The sequence below is a fragment of the Amblyomma maculatum genome, chromosome 6 (assembly GCF_055883805.1).
Source record: "Amblyomma maculatum isolate TAMU_Amacu chromosome 6, ASM5588380v1, whole genome shotgun sequence".
NCBI lineage: Eukaryota > Metazoa > Arthropoda > Arachnida > Ixodida > Ixodidae > Amblyomma > Amblyomma maculatum.
This window is the reverse complement of record NC_139349.1, coordinates 149,568,307-149,588,784: the sequence shown is the minus strand read 5'-3', so window position 1 is coordinate 149,588,784 and position 20,478 is coordinate 149,568,307. Positions and strand designations below refer to the sequence as shown.

General features: G+C 46.4%; 1 protein-coding gene across 1 annotated transcript in view; it reads left to right on the top strand.

Annotated features, from left to right (window-relative positions):
* Positions 1 to 302: 302 nt before the first annotated feature.
* Positions 303 to 20,478, top strand: part of LOC146187009 (V-type proton ATPase 116 kDa subunit a 1-like) — a 127,263-nt gene continuing 107,087 nt past the window's right edge. The window contains exon 1 of the mRNA XM_084607545.1: positions 303 to 492. Coding sequence (XP_084463671.1) covers positions 379 to 492 — 114 coding nt within the window. The 5' untranslated portion in view covers positions 303 to 378. The remainder of the gene's footprint in view (positions 493 to 20,478) is intronic.

Below are 20,478 nucleotides of genomic sequence, written 5' to 3'. Positions count from 1 at the left end.
TGGTATAACACAAGAGGCATCCAGTTTCTTGTATATCTTTCTGTTCAGTGGTCAGTTTAATCAGAAGTGAGTTTTTCTGCATCGTCGCTGCGCTGCCGTCAGTTTGCGTACGCTCCACCAACACAATGTGGTTAATAAATCGCCGCCCCAGCGATATCGGCCCCTCGAATAAGGAAGCAAAAAAATGCGCGCTTCCTGTGAGAAAGTAATCATCTCTCTCCGTAATCGCATCTTCCGGACACGTCACAGCGGAACGAGCGAAGGCCGCGTATCTAGTATCGACGTCACTGATACCCAAAGAACAATGAGGGCGGGAGCTGGACTCACTCCGAGCGGTGACAGAGCAGAGGGGCGTCGCACGGAGGTAGAGTCGCCATCATGTCTCTGTTCCGAAGCGAGCCAATGACTCTATGCCAGCTGTTCATCCAGGCGGAGTCTTCATTCAACTGCGTGGCTGAACTCGGCGAATTGGGCCTCGTCCAGTTCCGAGACGTGAGTCGCTTCTGATCTTTTAAAGCGACGCTGATGAAGGCAAGTTGGCAGAGACCGTTCCCGTATGCAGATGTTGTGGACAGTCTACACAGCCTTCGATGTATAAACGAGTCCTCCTTTTTGATCGTGACATCATGAATTTGAACGGAATGTAGAAAAAAAAAGATTGCCAATGTATGTATGTATAACTTTAAAAAGGAAAGGTTTGGGTGCTAGTCTAATAATGAGCCGCAGAATTCATATTGATCGGGAACGAAAGCTGGATGTCTTTCTGACGCGCAATTTTCTTACTGCTGAAATGGTCATGGGAGGAAAAATTCGCAGAAAGTACAGGTGGGCGACAGAGCGATTGAGATTACGAAGTTTGTGGGGTCACGTGGATGGAGCTGACATAGGGCATGGTTAATTGGAGGGACATGGGAGAGGCCTTTGACCTGCAGGTGATAAGTCAGATTGATAATGATGGGGATGAGAGTGCTTGTGACTTGCTTTGGACAGCGTATCCACCCGAAGCCGGAATCGAACTTGCAACCGGTAAATGCCCAGATCCGAATCAAACCCTCAATTTTACGCCGCTTTGGGACTGAGCCAAACATTGGAACTGTTCCTAATAGGTTAAGTATAGGACGTTCAGGCCCACTGCTTACTTAATATCACATAAAATATTTGTCTTACATGTTTGTTTTTTTTTTACAGAAAAGAATTAGCCACATAGAACTGCGCTAGGCAGTTTTGAAGCGTTGCTTAATTCGCAGGTAGCGGAAAGGAGAGAAAAGTAGTATCTGGCAAGCAAACTTCGCGCTTTTATAGTGTGCATTCGACATTCTAAAAATATTGTGCACCAAACCGATGAGAACGTATCGCCTGGTGAGTTCCTAGCCTTCACTGATAGCAGAGAAATTGACGTAATATTTTGCACTGTTTTAACTCAAAAAACACTATGAACGCTTTACCATCTGTGTGTTACGCAATACACACATGATCTTCATAGATACCACGATTCAACAGCGTTTACCACAATTGAGACTGCAATGAAATCGTTGTGTCAGAAAGCAAATGAAAGTTAGGAGGAGTTTTCGTTTACTGTTCATAACCTAGGCAATGGAAATGAGTCCAAATGGTAGAAAGACAAAAAAAGAAAAAAAGAAGAAAGAAAAAATCTAAGCCAGCCACTTTTCAGTGCACGCATAAGCATTGCTGACGCGTTGCGCTGTTGTTTTTAGGTTCATGCTTCCATGGAAAGGCCTACGTTATCGAGGCTAAGAGGAAAATTTAACTCATTGTACACTGGTAAACTATACACAGAAACCAGGAAAGAAAAGCCATTAGAAGCGAAAAAAAGGAGCAAGACTAGATGCAGAAAATACAAAAGAAGTATGAACTGGTGCCTCTATACTTTTTCGTCGCAACAAACAAACTCTGCGAAATGTATTCTATTAGAGCCACTGGCCGCTAGCAGTTGCAATAGAAATTATTGAGCTCACGCGCAGTACGGTGGTTAAGTCATAGAAGGATGACGTGGGGTATGGCGAGGAGGCATTGCGACAACAAGAACACAAAATTTGTTGGACACTGAAACTTCCGAAAAACAAATTGTGAGCAAAGAGAAGTATTTATATGCGAACGATGACATTCAGTAAGAGACAGTAAAAAGTACAGTGCAATTGAGACAAAAATAAATAAATAAAAGACTGGTCAGCCTTCATCATCATCACACCACCAGCCCGACTACACTCACCGTATAGCAAAGACCTCGTATATTCAATCTAAATACGACATTAGACACATTTATCCGCGAGCGCATTATGTCCAAACACGGCATAGCCGAAAGAAAGCACAGCTACTGACTAGGTGAAACAGAGCAGGAGCGAGAACAATCAAGTAAAAGTTAGAGGTGAGCAATGAGAACAGCAAAGGAAAAACTCATTGGTATAAAAGATTCAAGTTCGGGGCGAAAACTAAGTAAAAACTACAGCCGCCGGAAAAGTCCGAACCAAAATGAAAAGCATGACAAAATTAGGCCAAAGGAGAACCAAATTTGATTGCGGTTCTGGGAAAGGCAATTCCTTGTGAGTCCAAAAATATAAAGTATGCTCACACACTAGCCTCCGCCTTTCGCAATAAGTAGTGACTCACTTCTTGGCTTCTGACATAATTTAATCTTCGTTCTTGCATAAAATATTTCCCTGTGTTGCGGGGGTCATCAAGATGAGCAGGGGCATTGTGCTGCTCTTTGTTGGCGGCAGCCTCGCGCTGGTCCTGTCTGCCGTCGTTACCGTTGTGAACTAAAAATCAGGGGAACGACTGGAGGTAACTGGCAAGCAAAATGACCGTGAACTACTAGGATACTAAATATAGCTGAGCCTTCGCGGTGACGCAGTGGTTAGGGAGCTCTACACCTGTGCCCAAGGATGCGAGATCGAATCGGGCCGACCGCTTTACGTTAAGGACGTTAAGGAACCCCAGGTGTTCGAAATTTCCTGAGAGCTCCACTACGACGTCTCTCATAGCCTGAGTCTCTTTGGCACGCCAAACCCATAAATTAAAGAACACTTAACGAAAGATTACTGCAGTGATGAACGTGAGCGTAGGCAGCCTAAAAATTCGGAGAACACTGTGAAATCCACTACACTGCAGAAGTGCGAACGTCTGAGCGTTGCTGGTGCGCACGGTGCATCACGTTTGCTCTCTTTATACTTATCAACTAAATGCACCGTCATTATCACTTCCAATGTCATCATTGTCATTATCCCTAACTGCAGCGCCATTGTAATCGCCACTATTATTCTCACTGCAGGCATTGAGAATTATGATATATGTCTCACGATCCAGGGCGTGGCGCAGTTGGTTAAAGCGTTCGGCTGGGAATCCTAGTGATGCAGGTTTGATTCCTGGTGAGGCAGGATATATTTATTTATTTTTAACCCCCATCCTCACGGTAGACAAGCAGAATTATAGTGTGCGTTTCATTATGCCGTGCGTGGCGTCGTTGGTTACAGTGCTTGGCTGGGGATCGGAGGGATGAACGTTTTTTATTGTCCGGATTTTTATTGTTCTGATGACGTTAGTTTTGGTTTCGGGAGAAGACGTCATTTGATTGACAGTTATAGTGTGATCTAATGAAAGAACACCGACAGCGTGAGCCATTGAAGGCTATCGCCTTAAAACAAAGAAAGTCGGGCGGCCTTTTGATTTGTCAAAGTTTGCGCGTTAAACTATATGCAATTTATTAATTGTTACAAAAGTGCTGTGTTTATTGCAAGCTCTATTTATGTCAAGGGTTAGTGTAAAAAAAATTTACAGATTGTTAGCGGATTTTGTCTGGGGTTCGATTTTGGACAGAACAAGTCTGTAAATTCGTTTCGCTTAGTGAAGGGTAAAGGAATTTTTTTCGGCTCATTTATTTTGACGACGAATAGCATCCAGGTTTGTTTTCTACCGTAATCAAGGTGACCTTTCTTGCGTACGGTTTTCTAAGTGGGACTTAATCGTTATTTTGATGTCGTCTAAAAATATAAAAGGTCGAAGGCTGAGTGTTTTCGTTTTTTACTCGAGGTTGTGGCTTTTTTCTTTTAATTTTAAAATTGATATTCTCACTGAAATACTGAAGTACTATAGCAAAAAAGCACCTATTTAAAGGCTTATTTGATGTCGTGGGGCCAGTACCTGTTTATTGTTCATTACTATATGGAGGAAGGTAACAACCTCTTAAAAAGGATTAAAATATGCCAGCACAATCGTAATAAATAAAGCTTATTCTTCTTTCTACAGAGTGATATATTGCCTATTTAACCATTATTGAGAGAAAAAAGGCTTCTTCGTCCCGTTGTAGATGGACTGCTTGATTTGCCATAAACCGAAAATCGTAGGCTATATTTTTCTTGACGGCTGAAACGCAGTATTTGCCTGGGATATCGTGCAGATAACTTTCAGAAAGTACCTCACAAACACGCCGTGTGGTATGCAGTTCCTACCTGTTCATGGTCAAGTGTGCCATACTACTTATTCAAGTTGCTTTACTTCCGCTATGCAAAGAAAATGAAAATGGCGGTCAGACACGCTGACGTAAATGCTCGCTCATCGAAGGTGTATTTCATTGAAAGTTTTACTCACCTGAAAGCAAGCTACAATGCCCGAGTATGAAATTTGAATGGATGAAAGTTTTGATCGATCTGGCTAACCTAGAACGCATTTATAACAGTGCACTCTCTTATTTTCGTTGGTGCTCTTTTTGATAGGGTACTTTAATTGAGACTTTCATCCCAACATATTCTCTGCTATGAACAGCAAAAAAGAAAAAGAAATGGCCATAGCTCTAAGGATCTGCGCAGTGTCGATCACACATGAGACTAGAGCGCTGAGGTGGTGCGCTTTGGAATAAATGAAGGGACTGTGCCTGCCAGCTCTAAGGCCTTTTCGGCTGCGCTGAGCCGAAGATACGTCAGTATTATCAGCGCAACTGTATACCTGCGTTACATCGAGGCTCCATTTCTGAAGCACAGCGGCCTCGAGTGCTATAGATAGGTGTGATCGATTCTGCACTCGCTTCCTACGAGGAATACCTGAATTAAAATCAGCTCCGAAGAGATTGCCATGCAGGCATAGCACCTCACCCGGATTTTGCAGCCTAGGCTTTGAGATATTGCTTTCACACTAAAAGTGTTTTTTTTTTTTTTTTTTTTGCATTCACGACTGATAGAAGAAATGTAGGTCAGCGTCGATAGTAACCTTAATAACGTATTACACATACGAACTTGATTAATTTCACGCATTTCAAAGCAGGGAATGTCTCGAATGCTAATTTAAGAAATCACAAGATCGGACACGATGCTAATCAGGTGTACTGAAAACATTGCATGATCTCATATTCTTGGTGCGTGCCTCCGGCATTATATGCTTTTATTGTTTTTTATTTAAAAATATCGGCATTACCACCTAGCTACTCTTGTAGGGGGATGTACAGGTAAACAATTTTACAAGTGCCAAAGTAAAATGATGAGAAATTCCAACGGCACATGGAATAGCCTAATACAAAAGAAAAAGAATATGCATTCAATGGCGCAAATTGAATAAGGCAACGTGAAGGTCAAATAGACGAAACTAGAATGGGCAACGCCAAGGGAAGATAACCAATGGTCGCTAAGGGTGACAGAACGAATTCCAAATGAAGGCAAGCGTAGTAGGAAGCGGATAAGATTAGGAAATTGGCAAGGACCATGCGCATAGGGCTGACATAGGACTGGGCTAATTGTAAGGATATGGGAGAGGTCTTTGCTCAGCAACAGAGCTGCTATTGCTGATGGTGATAACGTCATTTTAATCTCAACCGCTTCGAACGCTTCTACAGATAGCACGTCGCGCTACACTCTAGGACCCAAATCATAGTTTTGATAAGGAACATTTCGACAACTGATTTTTCGCAACTTAGAAATGTGATCGCAACATCAAGATCTGGACATGTAGCTTTAACAATCCCGGTTTCGCTAAAGTGGACGTTGTAGAACATTTCTGCTTTACAGCGCAGGCATTATTTGTTTTGCAACGAAATAATTTAGTTGTTGCTGGACTCTGCGTGGAAAATGGTAGCCATTGGCTTGATTTGTATGATGAAAATGTGTTTTAGGAAGCTAGTCCACGCGTCAAATTCGGTCCTGTAAACAGTGCCCAGTGCAGTCACGCTACCATTTCAAAATTCAGGTGTGCAAGTTGTGGGGGACGTCATAGTATTACACAGGCCGTTAAGTTTGCGGGCTTCGCCCAGAAACGAGATTCCGAAGGGGCGACCAAGGTCAAGAGGCAGCTTGGCGCTGGCTGATTTATGCCGGTCGCGCAGGCGGCCGCTTCTCGGAAGTGTGCCCAGAACACATGGCAGCGGGCGACGCTGCCGGCTCTGTCCGTCCCGTGTCGCGAGGGAGGCAGAGCAGTGCAGTTAGAAGGCACAGCGTAAGCGCAGTGGTTGTGGGTTCGGCTCTAACTGCTGTGTCTCCCGGTTCGAGTGGAGAGGGCGCAGGGGCCATGAATCCCGAAACGCGGAGAATGCGCTGCAGAGGGAACCGCTGTTGACATGTCTTCACGGGAAAACGCCTGTACGTCCCTTTGAATCCGCCGCCCGCGCGCAACCGACCAAGGGCAGGGATCGGAATGTTTGGGCCTGAGGTTTGCGCGTGTGTGTTTATATGTGTGTGGGTTTTCGGAAGTGTAACCGTCGACGCCGTTTGTCTTTGCGACTGCTTGGCGCCTCTTGCGTGGGAGAATTTTGGAGAGGAATCGCAGATGTATGTGTTTGCGTGCGTGCGCAAACACTCGCCGCTTAGTGCGTGCTTTGTGTTTGGTTTACTTAACATGCGTAGGAGAAGGGTATATGCGGCACAATGATTGGCCAGCCCATTTTGTAACACTGCATGTTCTTGCCCACAGAGGGACTAGTCGTTGATTGGTCAACGGACTAAACTCGAATTTTGGTAGCGCTAAGGAAGCGAGGGTTGTGACAGTTGGGCTCAGACGAGAGTCGAGGGCAGACGGGTGGTTCGAGGAGGGAGGCTAGGCTGACGGAGGTCTCAAGGGACTCCGGCCTAAAGTGTAGCAGAAGGCCAAGGCCTGATTCTGCTAGCCTCTGACCTCTGGTCGTACACCAGTTGCAGTTAGCCCTCTATGTTTTTATGTCGCTTCCGACGACATTATTGCAAATACGTCGATGTAAAAAGTGTAAATAAATGTGTGCAGTCGAGAAGGAAAGTCCTCATCTCCGCACCGCAATGTGTCGCTGAGCCACGGACGCAGCGGTGGTCACAACAGCACTCTGTACGAGCGAAGGCAGAAGAAGAAACAGCAAGAAACACCTGCTGTATAGGGAAGCCCATCTATTCCCCAACGCCTTCGCCCGAATAGTTTAACTCAGGCTACTAGCCAGAACTTTAGTGCAGCTGTGGTAGCAGTAGTGGTCTAAGAATACGTACAGGGTACCGAACTTACCAGTGCGTTGAAAATGATTTCTGACTTCAAAAACACGCTTTGATAATAATAATATTAATTCGAATTTCGCGTCTCCGCTTGCTGTCCGAGTCGACACTGTATGCCTACCACTACCTGCCCAATCCTTCGAAGACCTTTGTTACCGAGAAGCTCTCAGAATTTAGATGGGTTTTGTGATGCTGAAAGGCCAAGAGCTTGAGTTTCGTTATGGTTTCGGTACTCTGGAATCTTAAATTTTAGGTCGTACTGCCTCATCGTCAACGTGTTTCAACTTCCTGCTATGGTTCAGCCAACGTTTTATACGGGTCAAAACGAGCTTTAGTCATCCAAGAAAACCCTTATTAATCTCAAGTCAGAGCTAGGAGAAAGGTGAGCGCATACACAAGGTGCATAGAGAAAATGCAAGGATAAGCAGCTAGTACTGCTGAAAATTAAGCTTCGATTGAGGAAAATGCAGAAAACTAGAAGGCTTTTCAGGTATGATCTGGATCAAATTCCATTAGAATATGCTGTGGAAGTGGGGAATCGATTTCAAGAATTAGATCTAGAAGACAGAGAGCCCGAAGAGATGTGGACTGATGTTCGTGATATAATACAAGAAGTTGCTACTAAGGTAGTTCCAAAGCAAAAGAAATGCAAGAAAGCAAACTGGTTATCTGAAGAGGCTTTACAAATAGCTGAGGAAAGGAGGATGGCAAAAGTTATGGGGGAAAGAGAAAGATACAAGGTTCTCAATGCGGATTTTCAGAAAATAGCAAGGAGAGTTAAGAATGCCTTCCTGAACATGCAGTGCCAAGCAGTTGAGGACAACAGCCAATTAAGGAACACAAGAGCAGTATATAAGACAATCAAAGATATCAAAGGAAGCTTCTGTGCTAAGCTGGGCGTGATAAAGGACAAACGAGGCAAGGACCTCACTGAAGCCTCAGATATAAAGAAGAGGTGGCAGGAATACGCAGAAGAACTGTACAAGAAGGACCCGAATGTGCAAACCCAAAATAGGATGGTTGTGATTACTGACCTCGAGCCGGGCATCCTGAAGAGTGAAGGTGAATGGGCCTTAGCCAGCCTTGCTAAGAACAAAGCTAGCGGAATTGATGGCATTCCAGCTGAGTTGCTTCAAAGCCTCAACCATGACGCTGTTAACATTCTGTATACATTATGTCAGAAGATTTGGACAACCCTGCTGTGGCCACAGGATTGGAGGAGGTCAGTTTGCATCCCCATTCCAAAGAAAAGCAGTGCCAAAGATTGTTCCAACTACCGCACGATCGCGCTTATTTCGCATGCTAGCAAGGTGATGTTGAAAATCCTCCAAGGTAGGCTGCAGCAGTATGTGGATCGGGAGCTTCTGGATATGCAAGCTGGGTTTCGCAAGGGCAGAGGAACTAGAGGCCAAATTGCCAACCTTCGCTGGATCATGGAAAAAGCAAACGATTTCCATAAACCCATCTACTTCTGCTTTATTGATTATGCGAAAGCATTTGACTGCGTAGGTTACAGCAGATTGTGGCAAGCTCTCCAAGAGATGGGAGTTCCCATTCACCTCATCTGTCTCCTCAGGAATCTGTATGAAGAGCAAGAGGCCACAGTCAGAACTGGGCGTGGTCTTAGTGATTGGTTTCCGATTGAGAAAGGAATGAGGCAAGGCTGCATACTGTCGCCCTGCCTATTTAACCTATATGCAGAGTGCAGCATGAGGAAGGCCGGTCTGGACGAGTCTTCAGCTGGAGTGAAGATTGCTGGAAAACGTATCGACAACCTTAGATATGCGGATGATACCGCTTTGATGGCAGAAAGTAAAGGGGAACTCAAGAGACTTCTGATGCGCGTACAAGAAGAGAGTGAGAAGTTTGGGCTTAAACTGAACATTAAAAAGACAAAGATCATGGCGTCTTGCCCTATCAAGTCCTGGAGCATCAATGGACAAGAAGTGGAAGCTGTGACAGATTTTCTCTTCTTGGGCTCCAAGGTTACCTCGGAAGGAGACTGCAGCCATGAAATTAGGAGACGCCTGCTTCTGGGAAAGAGAGCAATGGTTAGCCTTGACCGCCTAGTAAAGAGCAGAGACATTAGTCTGCCAACCAAGATCCGTATAACTCGTGCTATGGTCTTTCCAGTTGTGATGTATGGATGCAAGAGTTGGACTGTGAAAAAGGCTGACCGCCGAAGAATTGACGCGTTTGAATTGTGGTGCTGGCGAAGACTCTTGAGAGTTCCTTGGACTGCCAGAAGATCAAATCACTCAATATTGTCGACCATAAACCCTGACTGCTCATTGGAGGGTCAAATTCTAAAGTTAAAGCTCAGCTACTTTGGTCATCTGATGAGAAGAGAGGAGTCGCTGGAGAAAGATTTGATGTTGGGAAAGGTTGAGGGTAGCCGGAGAAGGGGTAGGCAGCGAGCGCGATGGTTAGATGGCATCCTCGAGGCACTGCAGATGAAGTTATGTGATGTTGGGAAGATAGTGAGAGACCAGAAAGCGTGGCGTGACATGGTCCATAGGTTCACGAAGAGTCGGACACAACTGAACGACTGAACTGAACTGCTGAAAGCCGATGTATTCGGCACAGGACGTGAACGAAAACTCCTTGTTGGTCGACAAGGTCATGACGCCATAGCTGCATTAGTTTCGCACTAGAATTTCAAACAGCCCACAAAACTGACATTAACGTCATGTTTATAATGAAATGATTAAAATGTCAGATGCGTCATTTAACTACATCGCGTGTCTCATACGATTTGCTTTGTCGCTGAAACTAAAATCTGGGATTCGAAAACACGACCTTTTTGTTTTTGTTCCAACCAGCGATGCTACCGATTAGGCCGACTAAGTCCCGCTTACATCGCTTGGCAAGTCATGAGCGGATGTTAATATGCATGCCGAACGATCTTTCACGTAAAGTGATGTCGTACGGGTGCAAGCTAATGCGCCCATTAAAATTACAAAAGAGCGCAGGCCGCCGCTATGCTATAAATTTAAGGTAGCGCTAAGTGTCCTAGAATCTCTGTCGAAGATGAACGCCGTTTTAACAATGTTGGTGTCGTACAATGCCATACGAAAAAGCGTAATAGAAGGAGTCAGGATGTAGCATTGTAGTACAATTACATTCCATAGATTAGAGATAAGGAATCTATTTGAACATTCCAAGGAATATTTTGCGGAGAATTCTAGCAAAATATTTAATATTTCTGTCATCATAGGAGCCTCATGCTCAACTACGCTGAGCTATCGACTTTATTTTCGACCAAGCCGATCCGTGCTTTTTATTGCGCACGTGCACTTAAGAGTCAAACATAGTGGGGGCCCTGTTCTAGACTATTCGCCATTTTGTTCAAATTGTGACCCACGCGTGACGTGTGCAGTAGGCGGAGCCATGCTACGTAGACGCACAATCCGGTTAAGCATTCTGAAGAAAAAAGAGAAAAAATACATAAAAAAGCGCGGTCGTCTGCTACTATATATTGGCGCCAAGTATGAAAAACGACGATGCTCCAGGAACCGAGTCGCTGCGGTGAATTCCGCGATTCGGACGCCTCGGGTTGCAGTGAGTGGGAATGAAATATCTTGCAACGTTGCGGTCGCAATGTGTCATGACATACTTGCGTTCGGACATTCGGCAGCAGCTAGGCACGGAGAGGCTGAGCGAGTTTACGAGAGGAGAGGAGCGCTACAGCTGGAGAGCAAGAACGGCAACGGAATATTCGCAGTGGCTTGGCGCAGAATGGAAGCGGAAAGTGACATTGCTCATCATAAGCGCCGATGACCTCTCACGTTAACTTATCAAGGGCTTTTAAATGCAGAAACTAAAACGTTAAAGGACTGATTTGCGAAGTAGCTCCAGCACTGGCGAAGAAGTGCCTCATGATCCATGTCCAAGGACAACGCTATTGGTCCTAAGTTACTCTTAGCTACTAGCTGTGCTGCCCAACTGTGTTGAACAGCCACGTTATGACCAGCTACCATTAAGTCAGTAAGTATCTTTAAGTTTCTAACATCTTGTATAGGATTGAGTTGTGTAAAGCGCCGGAAAGCAGCGCACAGAGAGAAAGAGAGAGATAGTGTGTGTGTGTGTCATCCGCACACACAACCGACTAATTGGAAGACACACGCTGGGCCTTACACTTAGTCGATAAAATTTTCCTGCGAAGGCGTGCAAAAGGCTCCTGCGTAATGCGAAATATGTCTGAGAAAGAGAGACTGAGAAACAGACGAACGGAACTATACTCGGGGACACTTTTTCTTGGCAATGAAGTCAAAGCTACTGAGCCAAAACGCACCATCTTCCTACGCAGCTGAATATAGTCCCTTGTTACATGAGTAGTTTCTGCAAAAACAAATTGAAATCACAACGCTAGTTATTTACGGTATATTTTTTATAACAGAACTGATTTTCTGAAATGAAGCTGTTATGCCTAAAACACTTGTCTTGGTTCCACCAGGTTTTCTTCTGTGATGTCTGTCGCGGGTTTTAGAGACGCCCCGACTTTGCAGACAAGATGGCGACTGCCGCCTGTTCAGGTCGTTCCGGTTCGTTCACTCCGCAACGACTTGAAGCGTTTTCACCAGACAAGATTCCAGTCAAGTTCAAGAGACGCTGGCTGTCGAAGCAAACGAAAGAACTGATCTGCAACGTCTATGCAGGCCGAAAGCCGCGCGGTCGAACTACATGGCGGAGCGAAACGTTTAAAGGCCCCGCCTCCCTACCTTTGCGCCCATTGCCAAGAAAAAGTGTCCCTGAGTTAGGCGATGTCCAGTAGGTGATAAAAAGGAAAGAAAGCGTAAGATAACTGAGGAAGTCTTATCAAGAAGCTAGGGCTACGCCGCGCGCGCGTAACGCTTACTATCAGAACAGCAAAATGCAAAGCAATAAAGGGAGATTCATCTCTGGTTGTGTTAAAAAGGCAATCAACACTGTTACGACCAAGCATCCGCATTTGCGCGCTCTATTGTTCGCCTGTGGGCATGGAAAAGTATTGTGAATATGTGGTGATGGTCCAATGGCTCTAAGTGAGCCTGTTTCCAGGAATCCTGTTTTGTAAGCCTGTTTTGCTTTGTGGACAACCTGCAAATGCCAAATTGACCCTGTCAAGAGAACGTCTGGAAAAACACAAAGAAACGTCCCCCTGCGGGAAATAGCAGGAAGTGCTTTCTTTTGTTCACCCTTCCAGTCGAGAAGGGCTATCGTCCAGTGAGGAATGTCTACTTTTCAAAGGAGACGACAGAGTGACATGTCCGCTGACGTGCAGGACAAGAAAGGAGCATGACGCATACAGCCATTAAGTGATTTCCCAGGAATGCAGGAAAGATTTGCAATTGTCGAAAACGGACAATGCTGGGAGCGGATGCGGCGCCACGTGCACTCGGGTTTCTGAGAAGTAAAACCCCTTGTCAGAACCAGCCTGTGGTTTCTTTGCTGAAGAATAGAAATGTACCTCCTCTCCTCGCCGTTCCCAAGCTTTTCCCGCCAACAAGTGATCACGCCCAACGAATGAATGCCGGACCAGTCAGTGCTTCAGACCATCAGTGCAGTGATGTGTTCGATTGGATGCCGATACCTGAGGGGCGTGCCCTGGATTTGGTTGGTCAGCATCTTCAGAGAGGGGCTGGACATAGGGGGTTTTAAGGACGCTGCAGAGCACGAAATGTCGCTCTGGGCCCTGGGTAAACGGCTCATCCAGTCGCTTCTCGCTATGAACTCTTAACGCTTGTCATTTTGCTGATGTACCCTTCTTTTTCATGTAAATATTCTTGTAAATACGTTTTCTCAAAGTGCCAGTAAACCTGCTTGTATATATTTTACCAACTTCGAAGATTCAGTCCTTCTTCAACCCCGAGTCTCTGCACGCTACCAAGTGAAGGCCGGGTCGACGTAGCCCCAGCGTCACGACAACTGGTGACCAGCGTTGGGATCTGAATCTACAAGCCACAACATCTGATGACTGGAGGTGGGATCTGGATCTACAAGCTACAACATCTGGTGATTCGAGGTGGATCAGAATCTACAAGCCACATCTTGTGATCGGAGGTGGCATCTCAAGCAACAAGCAGGCGCAACAATCGGCCAACAAGACAGCAGCTCGGAACATCGATCGCAGGTGTGGGTGAGTGCTTGGCTTTTCTTCTGATGTGGACCAGGTTCTAGAACAGGGTTAGATTTTAGAACTGGTAAAAAGTGTTGAAACGCCTTTAGGTTTGGTAGTTTGCACTGTTGTTTTGGAAGTAGCCGACACTCGGAGCGATCATGGACCTACAAAAGCTGCAGAAACCGGAACTGTTGCAATTGTGTGAGGAATTGGGAATTGATACAAGTGGTTTGGCACGAAAACCCTTGATTATAAAGGCAATCACTGATCTGGGAACCGATGATGAGGAGCTCAGTGAAGCATGGAACCTCATCGGTCAAAAAAAGGAGCAGCTCAGACAGCAGAAAGAGCGGGAAAAAGAGGAAAAGAGGCGTGAGCGTGAACTTGAGAGGGAAAAAGAGGAAAGGGAGCGCGAACGTGAGTGGGAAAAAGAGGAAAAGAAGCGTGAAAGAGAAGCAAAAAAGCTGGACCAAGAAATTGAGCTCCGGAAATTAGAACTAGAGTTGAGCAAGAGGTCGGGCAATTGTCCCCAGCTAGCGGTACCTCTTCTCAACAAGGAGGCAGATTTCAAGATGTCAAAGTACATGCAGCCATATGTGATATCAGGGGATATCGGTCTGTATCTGGCTAACTTTGAGCGAACCTGCGAAAAACTGTCCTTCCAGCGAGACACTTGGTCTCAGAGATTATTGACGGTTCTGCCCTGCGAGGCAGCGGAGGTTGTCGCGCGGCTAAGCAAGGAGGACGCGGACAACTACGAGAAGGTCAAAGCTTGCCTTCTGAGAAAGTATAGGCTTAGCGCCGAGGCGTTCAGACAACGTTTTCGGAAAGCTACTAAGTCCAGGGACGAGAGTTACCCTGAATTCCTGTACAATTTAAGAGTAAATTTGGGCGAGTGGCTAAAGAGCACAGATTCCTACAGTGATAGGGACGCTGTAGTCGAGCGAATTCTTTTGGAGCAGTTTTATAACTGCCTCCCAGAAAAAGAAAGAAATTGGTTACAGGACCGAGGCGAAATTAAGTCGGCAACTGAAGCTGCCGAACTTATTGAGGAGTATGCTTCGCGCCGACAATTCAGCAACCCAGCAGTGGATAGGCCCCGCAATCCCAAGTTCAGTGTGAAAAACCGTCAGGAAAGGCACTTTGCTAGAGTTGGAAACGAAGAAATGAAGGTTTCTTCAGGCAAATTCCCTAGAAAGGACGGCAGTGAGAAAAGTGGGGAAGTGACCAACGTGCAGAACACAAAGAATAAGCTTGAGGCTAGGAAGCCGCTCACATGCTTTAGGTGTAATGAGCAGGGTCACATTGCCGTCAACTGCCGGAAAGAAAAGATTGCTTTCTCGTATGTCAGGGACTGCGATGAAAATATGCAGCTTTTAGAACCCTACCTGCATGACCTAGTAGTCAACGGGAAGCCTTGCAAGGTACTGCGCGATTCGGCCGCAACGATGGATGTTGTCCATCCGGCGTATGTATCGCCTTCCGACTATACAGGACAGTGTGCATGGATCCGACAGGTAGTTGAGGAACAGAGTGTGTGCTTGCCGATCGCGAACGTGGTCATCGAGGGCCCTTTCGGCGAATTAACAACCGAGGCTGCCGTTTCAGGAAAGCTTCCTAAGTGCTATCCGTATTTGTTCTCCAACAAATCGGACATGCTGCTGCGAAAGAGGGGCATCCTTTTCGGAGACAGAGTTGTGCAAGCCTTAACACGTTCAAAGGCGCGAGAACTAGCTACACTGCTCATTCCAGAAAAATCCACAGCGGAGGAAACGGCAGTTAAAACAGTGGTAAATGCGGAAGATAGCAGGTCAGAAAACTTTGAGAGCGAGGCATCTCAGATATGTCAACTTGAAAGTGAGCTTGATGAGACGCGGAATGAGGACGTTCTTGAGAGTAACCTCTTGCCGCCAGTGTCTAGTAATCTCACGAGACTTTTAAGTGGAAAGCTCCGATGGTGTTAGTACCAATCATTACCGAGCCGTTTCACCGGTTAGTAATAGATGTAGTTGGGCCACTTCCTGTGACAGAGTCAGGGTACCGTTATATCCTCACTATGTTATGCCCAGCCACAAAGTTTCCAGAGGCTGTTCCGCTGCGCGAGGTGACGTCCGAGAGTGTAGTGGATTCGCTGCTGTCAGTGTTTGCACGAGTTGGATTCCCTTCCGAGGTCCAAAGTGATCAGGGTAGCGTTTTCACGAGTGTCCTCACCACCTCATTTCTCGAGCGATGCGGCATTAAGGTAGTGCATAGCTCGATCCATCATCCGCAGAGCAACAGCGTAGAAAGATGGCACTCTGTTCTCAAACGAGTCCTGAGGGGACTGTGCTATGAAAACAAGCGCGAATGGGATACCTGCCTGCCTGCAGCGCTTTTCGCTTTGCGGTCAGTGCCGCACGAATCCACTGGATTTAGCCCAGCCGAGTTGGTGTACGGAAGGTCACTGCGCTCACCTTTGCGAATGGTGCGCGAAGCCTGGGAGGGGCGCGGAGAAGACCCAACAGTAGTAGAATTCATTCTGAACCTCTTGAATCGCTTACATAACACTAAGGAACTCGTTGAGGCCAGCATGAAGTCAGCCCAGGCTCGTTCCAAGGTGTACTATGATAAGACAGCCCGTCAAAGGACGTTTTGTATCGGGGACCAGGTGATGTTGCTGAGAAGTTCAAGGCAGAATAAGCTCGAAGTACAGTGGGAAGGACCGGCTGAAGTCGTTGCAAAGCTTTCTAACACTAACTACGCAGTGAAAATTCCCGGTAGGCGTAAAGAAGTGCGCATTTATCATTGCAATCTTATGAAGCCTTATGTGCAGAGGGAAGCCGTGGTAAATCTAACTTTAAACCTTCCCGAGGAGATGGGGGACAACTTGATTTGCCTCAGCGGAAAAGGAAGCAACGCTCAGGAGCTTCTCAAAAAGACGGAGCAGAGAGGAGAACTAAAGAAATCCCAGCTGTCCGATCTGGGCGAAATAATAACAGAGTTTGAGGCCTGCTTCGTGGACAGGCCAGGCAGGACTGATTTGACTGAGCACGATATTGAGCTGACTTCAGACGTGCCAGTGCGATCAAGGTGCTACCGATTTTCTCCAAGGCAAAGAGAAATTCTGGATAGGGAAGTAACTCGCATGCTGGAATTGGGAGTAATAAAACCCTCGGAAAGCGATTATGCTTCGCCTATGATCTTAGTAGAAGCTCCAGGTAAAGACCCTAGGCCTGTGGTAGACTACCGAAAGCTAAATTCTCTCACCAGGGATCAAGTGTATCCTATTCCGAATATTGAGGAGAGAGTAGAACAGGTCAGTAGAGCGGCATATGTGACTACGCTGGACCTTACTCGAGGATACTGGCAAGTACCGCTCACTGAGCGCGCCAGCAGATACGCGGCTTTCGTCACTCCGACGGGCAGCTACCAGCCAACAATGATGAGTTTCGGGCTCAAAAATGCTCCATTTTGTTTTTCCCGACTCATGGATAGGGTTTTAAAGGGGTGTGAAACATTCGCGGTGCCTTATTTGGACGACATTGCGGTTTTTTCCGACTCATGGGCGGACCATATGGTACATCTAAGAGCTGTACTGAGCCTTTTGCGTCAAGCTGGACTAACCGTAAAGGCCGAGAAATGTTGCCTGGCAAGGGCGACCGTGGACTACTTGGGTCACAATGTAGGTCAAGGTTTCAGGAAACCCAGCGAGATTAAGATTTCTGCGGTAGCAGACTACCCGCGGCCGAGCACGAAGACGGAAATTCGAGCATTCCTAGGTCTGACTGGGTACTACAATCACTACATCCCTAACTATTCAGCTTTGGCTAGCCCTCTGACCGACGCTCTCCGCAAGACAGAACCGACAAATGTAGTCTGGGACGAACAAAAGGAAGCCTCCTTCGTAAACCTGAAGGCTGTGCTGATTAGCCGTCCGGTATTGCGAGCTCCAGACTATGGCCGAGAATTCACGGTCCAGTGTGATGCCAGTGATCGAGGGTTAGGTGCTGTTCTCTGCCAGAGAGATGACGACGGTAATGAGCACCCCGTGCTCTACTTGAGCAGAAAACTGAGTTCTAGAGAGAGGGCTTATTGCGCGTCAGAGAAAGAATGCGCTTGCATTGTATGGGCCATTCAAAAATTGCAGTGCTATCTTGGAGGGGCCAAATTCACCGTAGAGACGGACCATTGTCCCCTGGCTTGGCTGCAAACTGCGACATCGAAGAACAGTCGCCTTCTTAGGTGGAGCTTGATTTTACAGCAGTACAATTTTGAAATAAGATACAAAAAGGGGAAGTTAAATGGGAATGCGGACGCGCTTAGCCGCTCTTTCTAAGCGGTCCGAGATGTTCCTCACCATGTATCGAAATTGATAATCAGGTTTTTTTTTTTTTTTTCCGTGCGCTTGTATATGTGTGACTATGTAAAGCAGCACGTTTGGTTTTCTAGGAATACGTGGGTCCTGAACGTCTTGAGAGTGGGCTTTTCTCGAACAACAATGGCAGTTTTCTTTTGACCTGGTCTCTTCAGACGGGAGCCGAGTGCTTGTTTAGACATGTGGTTGAGTTTCAGACAGCTCGAGCAATTTGGCCTACAACAATCAAGACAACGCGACAAGCAACAGCGAGCTTCAAGCGTTCACGTGCAGGCCATTAAGTCGTCTCTTCATGCAGCAGCTGGGACTGCTGCCCTCCGAGACTCTTCTGGCGGGGGAGGAGGCTGTTACGACCAAGCATCCGCATTTGCGCGCTCTATTGTTCGCCTGTGGGCATGGAAAAGTATTGTGAATATGTGGTGATGGTCCAATGGCTCTAAGTGAGCCTGTTTCCAGGAATCCTGTTTTGTAAGCCTGTTTTGCTTTGTGGACAACCTGCAAATGCCAAATTGACCCTGTCAAGAGAACGTCTGGAAAAACACAAAGAAACGTCCCCCTGCGGGAAATAGCAGGAAGTGCTTTCTTTTGTTCACCCTTCCAGTCGAGAAGGGCTATCGTCCAGTGAGGAATGTCTACTTTTCAAAGGAGACGACAGAGTGACATGTCCGCTGACGTGCAGGACAAGAAAGGAGCATGACGCATACAGCCATTAAGTGATTTCCCAGGAATGCAGGAAAGATTTGCAATTGTCGAAAACGGACAATGCTGGGAGCGGATGCGGCGCCACGTGCACTCGGGTTTCTGAGAAGTAAAACCCCTTGTCAGAACCAGCCTGTGGTTTCTTTGCTGAAGAATAGAAATGTACCTCCTCTCCTCGCCGTTCCCAAGCTTTTCCCGCCAACAAGTGATCACGCCCAACGAATGAATGCCGGACCAGTCAGTGCTTCAGACCATCAGTGCAGTGATGTGTTCGATTGGATGCCGATACCTGAGGGGCGTGCCCTGGATTTGGTTGGTCAGCATCTTCAGAGAGGGGCTGGACATAGGGGGTTTTAAGGACGCTGCAGAGCACGAAATGTCGCTCTGGGCCCTGGGTAAACGGCTCATCCAGTCGCTTCTCGCTATGAACTCTTAACGCTTGTCATTTTGCTGATGTACCCTTCTTTTTCATGTAAATATTCTTGTAAATACGTTTTCTCAAAGTGCCAGTAAACCTGCTTGTATATATTTTACCAACTTCGAAGATTCAGTCCTTCTTCAACCCCGAGTCTCTGCACGCTACCAAGTGAAGGCCGGGTCGACGTAGCCCCAGCGTCACGACAACACGAAAAGTTAATTAACAACATCATATGATTAGAGCGTAGCGTCATAACGTACGCTGGAGTGCCTATTTTTGTTTTCTAAAGAATAAGCGAATGGTGAGTCAGCATGCATACCTAAGTAAAACTTTACATGAAACACATCACACGTGACAAGCAAACATGTGCCACGTACAGTCTAGCGCGATGTGAACGTTATCGCGCGAGCAACGACCAGCCTAGAGGCCTAGCGTTCCAGGCGCCTAGCGGCCGGTTTCCGAGCAGATAAAATCAATATTTCGCATTCTTCTCTCTCTCTTTCGCTGTTACATGCTACAATCGTCACCCCACTACGAACTCACCACCCTTTCTTTGGACCCATTTCTTTCTATTTTAAGCTTCCCTTTCGTTGCAATAAAGTGCAGACTTAGGTTACCTCTTATCTTCACGGACGATAACAAACATTGGTGGAAATACGTCTTCCGGGCAATAGGATCACTACTTGTTCGATAAAGAAAATAAAAATAAAAAAGCTACTCGCCCAGAAGGGAGTGGCAGCTGCCTAAGGAAAAACAAAGATAGTGAGGGAAGCTAGAGTGGTACATCCTTCGCCGTGGCAGAGAATTCTTGTTCGGCTACGCCGTCCCAATGACTTTTTTCATTAACGCCTTTTGGCGGGACGATGCTTCGACTGCCGCGCTCGCGCGACAGTAGTACTCAACACACAGTGAGTACTCAAGCTCACCTACTACGGGCCGGAAAGCGCAGCTCGAGCCTGTCGATTCGGGTCCAGCGTTTCCCGGTATGCGTATCTTGCGTTTAAGAGTCCGCTATATATATTTTCCTTGCTTCTTCGACACAATACACAAATGCACATTTACAATGATTCCCTATAATGAGGGCGCTTTACAATCAATCAGTCACAACTGTATTAGTCGTATTCAAATTCCCTGAGGAACAACAGAGGATCTACCTTCGATAACCATTCAGAAACCTCATCATCTCTTTCCTGTATTTGCACAAACCAGTGCATTCCTTCGCGGAAGAAAATTCGGGCAGGCCTGACATGTGGTTCCCTACAGTATCCAGTCACACTCGAAAGTCAAATACTGTGGAAGTCTTTAAGCACTATTGTATTGTAAGGTATTCTCTCGTTTTCTGCAAAAGATTTAATAGGCAACGTTTCCGTGAGTAATTAAAAAAAAAAAGAAAAAACTTTGCAGTTGCTGGCACCTGCATTTGTTTTACCTGTTTCAATACATTACCGCCCCCTGA